General features: G+C 43.8%; 1 protein-coding gene across 2 annotated transcripts in view; it reads left to right on the top strand.

The window, feature by feature from the left end:
- Positions 1–11632: 11632 nt before the first annotated feature.
- CERT1 (ceramide transporter 1) overlaps positions 11633–13693 on the top strand; it is a gene marked incomplete at its 5' end in the record, with an annotated part of 78573 nt that continues 76512 nt past the window's right edge. For both annotated transcript variants that reach the window (XM_084278673.1, XM_084278672.1), the window contains one exon: positions 11633–11728. In XM_084278673.1, coding sequence (XP_084134799.1) covers positions 11633–11728 — 96 coding nt within the window. The remainder of the gene's footprint in view (positions 11729–13693) is intronic.

Genomic DNA, 13693 nt, shown 5'->3' with positions numbered 1-13693 from the left:
AATTGCATTGTTAACTGTCTTGTTAAGTTTAAAAAACTACTGAAGAAAGCAAATTTAACCCTCTGTAGCATGAACCTATGGTCTTATTTTTGCTAGATTAAAACAAAATCCAAGTGTGGTGCTGGTATAAATTACTTAACCTGTATTTATTACTGGAAAAGCATACAGCAAGCAGTGTCCTCCTAGTCAAAGTTGCTGACTCATAAACCACTTCAGCTTTACCCTCATGCAGGAAGCATATTCAGTCCTCTACTTCCCCTTCAAGCTGCTCCCTGTGACAGTAGGCCTTCTTGCTTGGACGAGCCACACCCTTTCAGGCACTAACAGTAGTTCTATAGAACAACCACAAATTACACAAATCTAAGGCTGTGACTCTTTTTTTTTTTCTTAAATACCACTTTCCCACTCCAGGAGTTAAGTTGGCCTCATTAGCAACCAAACTGAATAAAGTCATTATGTATTTTCATGCTTAGAGGTAACTTTTTGTCATTAAAGAACCACATGGGTGAACTCTAAAATTAATGGTGGCAAAGGCCATATTTTCTTGAAGATCTTCTCCTGAAACATGTTCTGACAAAAACACCCCAATTTTAATCAAATACTACTAATTCAGATTATTATTTATGACATCTTCAAGAGATGCAAGACCAGTGTGCTGACTTTGGCTGTGAGAGAATTAATTTTCTGCACAGCTGCTGGTGTGCAGCTGTGTTTTGGATTTGTGCTGAGAGAACAGTGTTGATAATGTAAGGATGCTGTTGTTATTTCTGAACAGATCTTACACATTCAAGAACTTTCCTGCTTGTCATACCACCCCACGAGCATGTGGCTGAAGGTGCACAAGAAACTGGGAGGGTACACAGCCAGGACAGCTGATCCCAACTGACCACAGGGATATTCCATACCATGTGATATCATGCTCATGAAGCTGGAGGAAAAAGGAAGAAAGAAGGAGATGTGATGGCATTCATCTTCCCAAGTAACCATTACGCATGATGGAGCCCTGCTTTCCTGGAGACAGTCTGCCCATGGGAAATAGTGAATACTTGTTTTGCTTTGTTTGTGTGTGTGGCTTTTGCTTTACCTATTAAATTGTTTTGATCTCAACCCACAGGTTTTCTCACTGTTACACTTCTGATTCTCTTCCCCAGCCCACTGTGTGGGGATTGAGTGAGTGGTGCTGTGGTTTAGCTGTAGCTGGGGCAAAACCATCACTATCAGGTTAGTAATGCCATGTCTATCTCCAGCTTGCTGTATTTCAAAGAACAAAAGGTAAGGTAAAGACCAGTAATTTTCTCTTAACCCTGCAGTAACAGCTGAGCTACTATAGCTGCAAGTAGGAATGGGAGTGACTTTATAGCTTTTGTGTGTATACATTATAATGATGAAAATTTTCATAAATTTTTCACTTGGAGTAGGATAATGTCCTACAATTAGCATACATATTTGCCAGAACAGGTTTGCCAGACTTCAAAGGAAAAAGTACTGCATCCCACACAACATTCCAAATTTCATCGCAAGCTCATACGCACCCCCATATCAATTAGCTTCACACTAATTACTTGCAATCTCTGGTAAGTAATGGGGACAACTCCCAATTAAAGATTTTTCTAAAAGGTAAATGCCCCTCCACTATTCCCCCTGGTTCTTTTATCGTTCTCTGCCTTCAAGAAGCTAGAATGAACACAAGATTGTTCCCCTTTCCTGTTCCAGTCTTTGCAATATGTTTAGCTGTTCCTTAATTCCTGAAATTATCCTTTTCCCTAGCATACACAAATCTTCCCACCCTGCAATCCCAATTCAGATCACTCTTTTTCATAGCAGAAGCTTTAAACACTAATTTATGTCAGTCAAAAGCCTTCTCTATCACACTTTTATATATCCAGTGAGGAAAAAAAATTACCATGCCAATGCCAGTGATGAAAAAAATATTTGTCTTTATAAAGTCTCATGAATGGTGATCTCCAGATGTGTTTTATCTTTTCAGCTTCTTGTGTAGAACAAAATACTCGGCTAGTACCAGATGATAAAGTGTATAAACATCAAAACCACCTTACTTGGAATTAAGAAGAAAATATCTATTCAGTAAGTTCTCAACCAATAACAGCTGATACAATTTTCAGCCACTTAACATAAACAAAACCTGAAGATTACCTTGGTTACTGATTAACAGGCCTGAAAAAAATATGTAAAACCTTTGGCCTACTGAAATGAATCACAAAAGCTACGATAAGACAACAGATAGGGTACTGGCAGTAGATCAATGCAGAAGTGAAAATGGAAATATCTGAAGGAAACATACAAGTGGCCACTGGAAACATGGCAAAATGTGAACAAAATGTCAGTGCAGAAACTGGTAAGGACAAGTAGTAACCGTTTAATGGCAAACTGACCTAAAGACAATATGTAGCTTGTGGTGACATAATCTTATAAAACTAGCTATAACAACTTGGAAAAAGTAGGTGAAGGTTTTGAGTCTAATTAAACACTCAGAACAGTCTAGACAAAAAGTGACATTTTTGGCATGCCGTCACCTCAAGAAGCTGCTGGAAGACTGAGCTGTTACCTCTAACAGAAGATGTTAAATCTCTCTCAGCGTCATACTGAGTAAGTAGGGTGTGAAATCAGAGAAGTCTGTGAAGGCAGTCTACAATTAAATACTAGCCTATTATTCCTGTTATTTGGGAATGGGAGGGAGGGAGCAGGAGAACCATCTGTAAGTGAAGGAAGTAAATTTCCAACTGCTGCTGGAAGGACCTCTAAAGGTAGAGAGGAAGACTTTAGCAGGGGATGTCAGCAGTTAATGCGAAACAAAAAAGGTGGAGAGGAACCACAAAACAGCATTACTGTGTAGGAAGCTTTGCTAGTAATCTGGGATGCTTACAAATGGGTAAAAAACAGTAATAAAGCCCCAGACAAGCTCTTCTAGCATCAGGTACAAAACCTCACCTGAAGCAGACAGACAGGGTTATATATTATATGGAAATATCAAGTGAGTGAAACAGCAGTAAGATCAGAGCAACAGTGTAATTTCAAGTGTCTCTACCTTTATTCAAATTTAGCATATTTTTGACAGCTGACTGCACATTTACAAGGAAGTAAATGGCTTCTATTTGATCCTGTGCCACTCCGCCAGCCTGTCTTCAGTGAATACTCTCTGATACCAGCAAACAGAAACCCTGTGTGTTCTGTGAAAATGTGGACACCTTCATATGATTATTTTCATGTAATAAGACATAAAAAAAAATGTAATTCTAAGAACATTTCTGTTCTGTGGACGTACTGTATTATGCAGGTTGTTAACAGTTTGCCTTTTATTGACAGCACTAACAATTTGGTGTGAAGAAATATTAGGACTGGAAAATGATGCCCATGGAAAAGCTTGAGAAATAATTTATTTACACACTGAATTATGATTTGATGCATGTAAAGTGTGTACCAGTCCTCATGAAAAAAATAATCAGACTCTGACATCTTTGTTATTACAGATGTTCATGCCAACAATGAGATGTAAAGAAGTTACTAAAATACACAGCTGCCTACTTCCCCCCAGAGCTCAAAAGCTCAACATAGGTATCAAGACGTATTTTACAGATGCACAAGACCATTTTTTTACATCCCAATTGACCTAAGTAAGCCTCCCAACAGTGATGTTGCAAGTATCAACACAATTATTAAAGACTCCTTTCTATATGATTTCTAATTACTATTTTTAGGATGCCTAAACCCAGGATCTAAACCTAATAGTAGCTTTAATTTCAGTACAATTTCAGCTCATAAAAGCCACCAATAACATTTCATCAAAATCTGACACCTCATTTATTGTAGCAGGAGCCCAAAATAAACTTCCTGTTCTCACTTGATTAAAATGTTTTAAAGATTCATTTACTTAAACTCTTCTATTCTTACTTCAGCAAGAACACAGGATAATTTTAACAGCTAACTTCACGTGCAAATGTAGAGAAGGGATGAACAGATAACTTCAGGAATCCTGTCATTACACAGGATGCATCAGAAGAAAATCAGTATTACGCTTAATATCAATGACAAGGTCAAGGTGTTAATAGGAGTTATGTGAAAGCAGTAAGTACAATAAGCAATTAACAAAGTTAGCACTTACCTCATGCCGTTTTGACTTTTGACACTTCTCAGGCTTTTGGTGAAAGTCAAGTATAATGTCGTAGGTATATCTTTATGTTCCAAAGGTAAATGCTTCTGAATTTAGCACTATACCAAAAACATCAAAGACAAGAAAAAGAGTGAAAAAGCATACATATGTAATATATATGAGATCTTTTGTATTTTATTTCCCTTATGAAAACTTTACAAGTGATCCATTATCAGAGTTTGGAGCACTCTGTGCAAATATGAGATGCAAAAAATTCTTCTACAAAACAATTACTATAATGATCACATCCATGTAGAATCACAGAATACCCTGAGTTGGAAGAGACCCGTAAGAATCATTATGTCCAGCTCTTGACTCCACACAGGACAAGCCAAGCCAGAGCATGGGGCTGAGTGAATCGTCCAGACGCTTCTTGAACTCAGCCAATTCGGGTGCTGTGACCCCTTCCCTGGGGAGCCTGTTCCAGTGCCTGACCTTCCTCTCAGTAAAGAACCTCTTTCTAACATCCATCCTAAACCTCCCTTGTCACAGCTTCATGCTGTTCCCTTGGGAACAGTAGAAGATGGTTGTGAACAATATGAACTCCTGTATTTCATAAGATCCTCATAAGTCAAACATGAAACATCCAGCTTTAACACATCTGCAATAAAAGAGTGATTCAGTAGTTTAAGGCTCTAAAAGAGGCAATTTCAGTTACTTCAAAAACCACGTGTCATTGAACTTTGCTGGGCCACAACGTCACCATAATACATGCTTAAGCCAGTAAAAAAAACCACCACACCCTGTAAATCAAGCAACATCAACGAAAGTAAGCAAGCTGTTAAAGTCTATTTCCTTCACGAGAATGCTACCAAAAAAGTGACAAATAACGTTTCTTTGCAGTCACTTTATTTTGTATTGAGATAGAATTAAGCTCAGTGCTGCAGCTTCTTCCACCAAAACCCATAAACTAATGAACGGCTACTGTTCTACATCTCATAAAGGACAACTCCTATTCACCTATTAGTGACCCTTTAAGTTTATAGAAATATAAAATACAAAATATACCATAAAGAAGTTGTGTATAAAGTTATATACATACTGAATCAAAGAATAAGAAATCAAGTAATTTTAAAAAACAAACACCAAAACAAACCAAACAAAACCTACCAAAAACTGTTACAAGTGATGTGGTAAGCTGTAAAACTCCATTCTATGTGAATGGGGATAATCTTGGGCAGAAATCAAAATCACTTGTACTAAAGACTATACTTCACAAGTAAGCATGAAATACTTGATCTGCTTCATTACTTTTTGCCAAGCACTGAAGAATACTTGAAGAATAAAAGACTGAAGAGTGAATGCAGAACAAACAAGCCAAGCAGACTGATTCAAGAGTAACTCTCAATTCCAACCTTTCAAATGGCTCCACTGCACTCGAAATTATTACAGCTGGAAACCGCATCACGGGCCACGTTGAAACAAAGCCTCTGGGTACTACTGAAACAACAGTATGAGTAACAAATAAAAGAGACTGTATGAGACCTTCCCAGTAAGACTACAACTCACTAAAACAACATTTTTAATGGACATCACCTCATTTTTACTCAAATTGCTACCTAAGATTGAACTGGTGGTCACACAGCTATACTGCTTATTCCACTCACTGCAAAGAAGTACTTTCCTTCAGGCTGTGCATGACACTGTTCAAGTCACTATCACTGAAGAACTAAAATCCAGCTAAACTATGTTGGTACAAAAATTCATGTACCAACAGTCAGCCCATATGAACAATGGGTTTTCCACAAATAAATTGCTTTATTTCTTTAATTTCTAAGACACATAAATATATTCAACAAATTAGGAAAATTCAACACTGTGAGATTTGTTTCTGAAATTTAATAGGTTATACTAGAAACTCCAGCAATGCATTTGATTTCACACTACCTAATTTATCCATCACTTGGATGAGGATTTTATCCCAAAACAGTAATAGTGCATTACATACTTTCCATCAATAAGTGCACCACCTTTTGTGAGTATTCATTTGGCAAGGAAACATTCTGGCTGACAAGATCAAATTTAACAAACTCCTTAACTCTCATTTCCTTGTAAAAACACATTCCTCCAATAATGATTTAAGGATCAGCTGCTCTGAAGTCTCTCCTTCTCAGCAGGATAAACCACAAACAAATAAAGACATGTGTAAGCAAGCACATCAGACTGTTCTTCTGAACTATCTGCTTAATTCTTTTCAGCCACAGGGGGTTTGATATTTACTAGAACCCTGGTTTCCGAATGGCCCCAAGAAAAGGACTCCTGTCAGTTTTAATCCTGTAGTGATTTACAAGAAAAGAACTGGCAGGAGGAACTGCACAACAGTGTTAATAGCATTTAATATACACAGTGTTAACCACCTAGCTTCCCTTCTAGCAGATTCAAAACTGCTACTGTTTAGTTTTGTTTATACTCTCTCTCAATATATACTAAAATCTAGTTCCCTAGAAAACAGAATCTTCTAAAAAACATGTAAGTATTTTTTACTGAAGGAATATGCCAATGTACCTGGCAAATTTATACTGAACAGAAAGACAGGCCAGGATTCACAGAAATGAAAATTCCAAGAGACCAAGCTGACACAGCTGAATAGGACTAGTTTTCAAATAGTAGCTGACTCAGCATTTTACAAGAAACATAGATCCCATTCAACTACCAAGAACTAGCCTTCAAAACCCAAAGCCCTAAAATGATTTCTTTTCTGAACTCACTATTCTTAAGATCTAACAATTTTCAGGCAATTCAATCCTTTTAAAAAGTAATTAATTCACTCTACAAAGTAAACAGATAATAGACAGTGCTTCTGACAGTACTCAAAACTAAATGTCAAAATATGTTTTTTATGCCTCTTAGATTTTTTTCAAAAGTTCTCCACAAAAAGCAATGCAAATGAAACAAGGGGAATAGTCATCCTCTATTAATTTTCTGGCAGCAAGATACAGTACAATTCTGTTGTGAATCCTGCTTTCAGCTTCTCTGTCTAAAAAAACCCCTCTCATGTCTTTGAAACTTTAAAGTTTATTCAAAGCTTATTCTTTTTATCAAAATAGCTGTGATATCTTCTGTCTCCATTCAGCATTTTACATGACCTTTTAGACAGAAAGATTTACCTCAAGTTTCTAACCAAGTTTTCCTAATGCTTGTAGACTACTGAAAACAAATGGTTTCACAGTTTAATTCATAAAGAAAATAATTAAGGTACTGAACTATTATTCTCAGTAACAAGTACACACTTGAAGTGGTGTAGTAATCTGCAAACTCAGTTCTACAGATATGGTTATTGCCAATATATTAATAAATAGCAGTAAATTTCTGTTTGCTTTATTTTTTTACTTAGAAGAAAATCCCCAACAATGATTCACAGAGACTGCAATTGTTTAAAAAACAAATCTGAATAATTTCTATCTTAGATAGCAGACCATTAGGCAACATGCTGTGACATACACAAAGCTTCTTTAAAGATCCTCTGATGAAAAACATTAAATTTAAAACCAAACATAACAATGTTTATATACTACTGGTGGATGGGTTTTAACACACAAAACCAGAAGGTACAATAATAGACATATATAAATAAGGAGAAGAAAAACTAGGTATTTATGAAGTTGCCCACTTCATACTTATGACTGACATCTTTAGAAGTAAAACTCTAAAGTCCTTTTTTTATATTTTAAGTAATATATAAGCAATACAGACAAAAAGTATCTGTTACAGTATTCTAACAAAGGTATTCTAACTATTTCCAGCTAAAACAGTAGTCTGTAAGCTTCTCACCACCTCCAAGACACTAGAAGTGGAACATGACTGACTGGGTCTTGTGATGAAGGAATGAACACAGGAATGAAGCACAAAATAAAGGTCCAGTGGAAAAGACATAGAACATGTTCTACATGAGCATATCAGTTCGATCATCTCCATGTACCATGCTTTGGTTTACATCCCAGACTGCTCTTGGAGCAGGCAAACCAGACAGGTTCTTTTCAAAATAAACCAACCTGGAAGCCTCTGCTTTCAGAGCACACCTGATACATTGCAATTGCCAATGCAGCTGCCCTCCATGGGACCACACTAGTATTAGCCTAAAGAAACAGCTCTTAGAGCATATAGAGGATAATTGAACTTCAGCCCCTCAGCACCAAATCTTTCCCTTACCAATCTACTCTCCATTGCACCACATGTGTTAAGGTGGGTATGGCCTGATCTTGCTGAGTGACAGACACTGAGTTATATATGAAAAAGATGGCCAAAGCATACACTTTTCCAAACAAAAAAAGCTGGTGATGTTATGGGGGAAAAAAAGACACGTTTTTGAGTCAATCTATATTCTGCAAAATGACAGAAGGAAAGGAAAAGAGAAGAGGCAACAGAGAAGGGGGGACCAAGAGTGATCACGCGAGAGGGGAGAGAGAGCAAAAGCAAGCACAGAGGGGAAGACACCAAGTGCGGGGAGAGGGTGAGCGAGCGAGGCGGGGGGGGAGAGAGAGAGGGTGAGAGAAGGGAGAAGAGGGAGGTGGAGAGAGAGAAGGCGGGGTGGGGAGAGAGCGTGTGCACGTGAGGTGGGGGAAAGTGAGCAGAGATGGAGCGAGCAAGTGGAGGGGTAGAGGGGGAGAGACCGAACGAGACTGGCGGGGGGTGATGGTAGTGGCAGCGTGACCGAAGGGGAAGGGGGCGAGAGAGCAACCAAAGGCGGGGCGTGGGAAGAGAGCAAGCGAGGGGGAGGGAGAGCAAGCCCACGAATGGGGAGGGGAGAGCAAGCGAGGAGGCGGGGGTGGGGGGGAATAGTGAAAGAGTACGAGAGAAGGGGCAGAGAGGAGAGGAGAGGGAGTGAGGGGACGGGGGGGAGGGGAGAGACTGGGAGCGAGGGAGGAAAGGGGAGGGAGAAAGAACTAGCAAGTGGAACCGGGGGGAGCAAGCGAGCGAGGGAAGGGAAAGCACAAGAAGGGGGAGAGCGAGAAGGCGGAGAAAGAGAAGGGGGCGGGGAGAGAGAGAGCGAGAGAGAAGGGGCGGGGGGAGAGCGAGCGAGGAGCGAGGGAGAACGGGGGGGGGAGGGGGACGGAGACGGAGACGGAGACGGAGGGAGAGCGAGCGAGCGAGCGAGAGAGAGAGAGAAGGGGCGGGGGAGTGGGGGTGAGTAAAGCTAGTTCTGGAACGAAGTGAATAGACCTAGACACAAAGCATGACAGCGCATGAGCTGTATAGTACACATCACTGACGTTACCAAAAGGATTTGTTCAGGCATGTCTCTCCACCTCCTGTTCTCGATCAGGGTAAAGAAGTTCATTCAGAGTTTAGTGGGGAAAACATAACTCGCTTTACAAGTCATATCACTTCATTTCATCAGTGTACTACAGAAAAGAACTATAAATTATTCTCATATATGCCAATACATACAAAACGCGATCACTCTGCTTGCTTAACAGATGCAGTACATTGCACCAGACACCTAAGAGAAAAAAACCCTTGCTTGGTTTCTTTCCAAACTGCTGGTGAATCAAAGAACATAGTTTCTCAGCACCACTTTCTATGCCAGATAATTGTCTAAAATACCACCCACAGTATACTCATATGAAAATTTTTCTGTGCATTCCAGCGATTACACAAATATCAAGATGTCTGTGACTGTTCCTTATTTCGAATTGTTTAGAACAATGATGCTGCTTTACCAATCGCTCTCAGTGCTGCTACATTCATTAAAGTATCTTTATACCACAGAGTTTGAGCTGGTCCTAACTTTGCTTAGCTTTTAGCTCCTACATATATAAAGAATGCATATAAATAGCTGTGACAATGCTAAGAGATTAACACCACCACCACCAAAAAAAAAACCCACCTCAATGGAAACTTTCAAGTAGCATAACGTGGAAAAATTACACAACGATTTATCGTAAAGAGGAAGACAGAGAAAACAAAACTGTCCAGCACTGCTCACGCAATATGACCATAAGTGTGTGTTCTGAAACTGAAGTTTCCTTTTCCTCAATCAATACTATTTCACATTTTTTTAAGAAATCTCGAAGATAGAAAATGAGCCAGCACAGAGTCCTTCCCAATCTACTATGCCTGTTCACAAACTGCGAAGTGACACATTCGACTGCCTTCGTTTACCTTTCCGCGAATGCTTTTCCATCCATAGATATCGTCAAGCATATATATATCCGTCAGACGGATGTGATACATCAAAGAAATACACAGTTTCGCCCCCTGAACTGCGGATCGCAGCTGAGAGACTGCTGACCACCACTCCCCGCTCTGCTCATCACTCGCCTCCAGGCGCAGTCGGCGAAACTGAACGACAGCGGGCGGCGCACAGGCGCCCCATCGGCGGGGAAGGAGCGAGCTGCCGGGCCCACCCGCGGCCGCACAGCGCCGACTGCGCCGCACGCCGCGCCTAATCGCGATCGCTGTCGCCTGCGTGGCGAGGGCCTGAGCGGTCTCTTCGCCCCGCGGCCTCGGGGACAAGCGCAAGCTGCCCGCCAGCCTCGGCGGGTGGCAGAGACCCCGCAGCTTGCGGTGCGACGGCCGGCCCGCCCTCCCCTCGCGACTGACCCGGGACTCGGCAGCACCTCCCGCCCCTTCCTGCGGCCTCAACTGCCACCATTTTTGTTAAGGGAAAGGTTTGGCACTCAACCCCCCAAGTCCTGCCGGTTTGAGGCTAGGAAGACAGGGCCACATCTCTCACACTCGAAAGCAAGCGGGGCCGGAGAGACGTTTCACCTCACTAAAGAAAGAGCCTCTCCCCGCCCCACAAAAAATAAAGGGAATATCGCCCGAAGCAGCACCGCTGCCTTCGGCCCGCGCCAGCAGAGCTCCCCACCTCATCACTGGCACGAAGGCGTGACCCACCTCTAGTGCCAGAGAAACGACGAAGCCAAGATGGCGGCTGCCCACCGACGGTGGGAAACGGCCACGGCGGCAGACTACAGCTCCCAGCACGCTGTGCTGCACTTGCGAGCACCAGAAACTACCTTTCCCAAGGGGCACCGTCGCTCGGGCGTCCCACCGTACGGGGACAGGACTACAAATCCCAGCAGGTGCCGGTGCGGCCAGGCCCGGCCAGCGGGGCTGGGAGGGCGGGTGTGGGGCGGAGCTGGTAAATAGTGGCACCGCGCACCCACTTCGCGTAAGATGGCGGCGGCTGCTGCTGCTGAACTCTGAGCAGGGAGCGCGGTTGGCGGACGCGCGCTCACTCGCCCCTCCTCCCCTCACCACCTCTATGTTGTGGCTCGTACCACGGGCGGGGGCCGCGGAGCTACGGTGAGGGGGAAGCTCGAGCCTGCGTGCCTCGGGGCCGGTCGCTCGCTCGCTGGCAGGGACGGGCGGCGCTGGTGGCACCGGCGGGCGCGGAGCGGTGCCGCTCAGGTAGAGCCCGCCGCTCCCGTCCCTTCGGCAGGAGGAGGCTGAGGCTGCTGTGGGCGGGGGCCGCTTCGTCTCTTTTTCTGCTCGGCTGTGGCTGTGGCTCGGGTCTCCATGTCGGACAACCAGAGCTGGCATTCCTCCGGCTCCGAGGAGGACCCCGAGACCGAGCTCGGGCTGCCTGTTGAGCTCTGCGGGGTGCTCAGTAAGGTAAGTCGCCTCTCCCTCCGCTCCGCGGCCTCTCGCTTGCCCGCTTCGCGGCTGGCCTAAGGCTGTCATCCCCGTCCGCCTGTCTTCTCTTCGCTCCGGAGGATCAGGCCGAAGCTCCTGGCGCCGGTGGGGGTGCCGGGAGGCTCCGCGGGAGGCGCTGGCACGGCCGGGGCAGCTGCCACCTGACGGCGGGGAGTCTGCCAGGCAGCCGCTGCGGCGTCCGGCGCCAAACGCCCGCGCCCCCCTCCCTCAGCCGCGGGCACCGGCACATCGCCGCCGCCGGGGCCTCCCGTCTGTGCGTAGCTGCCGCCCGCCCTTCCCCACCGCGGGAGGAAGCCCTTCGTCGGGGGAGAGCCGCGGGCTTGTCTCTAGTCTGAGCGAGGGGCTGAGGGAGGTGTCGTTGCCACCCGGCCCGAGGGGCCCGGCGGCCCGGCACTCACTGCTGTTCGCTGCCCCTGCCACAAGCCCGCTGGCTGCCCGGTGTGGGGTTCCGGAGAGCCGGGCCCGGAAGGAGGCAGCCGGGTGCTCCGAGGGAGGGCGTCTCCCCGCGGCTCAGGCTTCTCGGAGCCGGCGGCGGGCCCTGGTGCGGGCTGGGGCCGCGGCATCCCGGGGAGCTCCCGGTGCCTGGCGCAGCCTGTGGTCGCTCTCCAGGAGCGGGCACCGGAGCGGCACTGCCTTTAGTCCAAGTAGCAGAACAGGGCGATAAAACACTCCTGCAGCAAGAGATACGGGTAGTGGAGAGGAAGGAAAATGGCACTAAAGCTTGTTTCCCTTTTTAAAAATAAACATTTCTTTGCTTTTGTCATGACTGAAAAGAAGATGACTTGCAAGTATGTATTGGCTGATACTGGGAAATTTTATTTGCAGGAGTTCCTTTAAGTTGAATGTTGAATCATTAAGTTTGAATGCAGATCTTTTTTTTTTTAATTACAGAAAGTGCTTTCGGAATAATGTTGAAATATATTTAAAATTAAAGCACTGTGTTTTGAATTTTTACCCTGCCCAATGCCATAAGGCTGGACCCAACCTGGTGTAAGATGCGCAGGTCACAGAAATTATAAACTGCCCCTGGATGCTGAGAAATAAAGCCATAACTGGGCTACTACTATACTTTTTATGAGCGGCTTGGTGAACTCCTTCGAACCTGAAGATGTTTCTGACCCCAGAGATGAGAGGAATGGATAGGAGAGAAGGAGGGTCTTGGTTTTCATTTGTAAGATCTTGTCATCTACTAGTGGATGGGGGGAGGGAGAGAATGATGTGGATGTGAGATGTTACGGCAGTTAAAACGTGAGACCTTGGGGTTTTTTTTTCATTGCAAAGTTTTCCTTCGGTTAGATGCTTCCATCATTAGAAACTGTAACATGGTTGGTTGTGATGTTGGCAAATTAAATAAGTCCAGGTGCTGTTTCATACTGGCGTAGCAGGTGAAGCTGCAGCTTCCTACGTTCTGTAGCTTAGGTATGTGCGAACTTTTTATTTTCTGGATGATTGTGTGGCGTGTAGCTGACACTGCCTTTCCTCTGAGAACATGGGTAGTAATCTGAATAGTCAAGTATGGTGAAACCTGTTGCAGTGAATATGCTTGAGGGTTAAGTTTACTTTTTGTTAGTTGATGCTTTGGTAATTCTTGAGCAAACTAATTAAATGGCAGCATACCAAATTTTCTACTAAGGAACTATCTATTTTTACTAACTTATGTATAATGAAATTCTAAAGCAGTAGTTCACTGTGCACTTAGTAGTGCCCCAGCTCTTCTGTGAAGAGGGAGCTTTGAAGGAAGAAGACTAATTTGGTAACAAAAAGTACATCCTGCTGGCTTTAGAACTCTAGACTGTTTTCCACTGCATTGCCTGCTAACAGTTTGAAAGTGGTTATGAAGAAAGAACTTCAGTGTGGAAGAGTCTTTCTTGAAGTATGAGAATCTAGATGCTTTAAGGAAAAACAAGTGGCTTTTTCTTTCCC

The sequence above is a fragment of the Gallinula chloropus genome (genome assembly GCF_964237585.1).
Source record: "Gallinula chloropus genome assembly, chromosome: Z".
NCBI classification, from domain to species: domain Eukaryota; kingdom Metazoa; phylum Chordata; class Aves; order Gruiformes; family Rallidae; genus Gallinula; species Gallinula chloropus.
The sequence above is the reverse complement of the archived record's forward strand: the minus strand, read 5'-3'. Positions and strand labels throughout refer to the sequence as shown.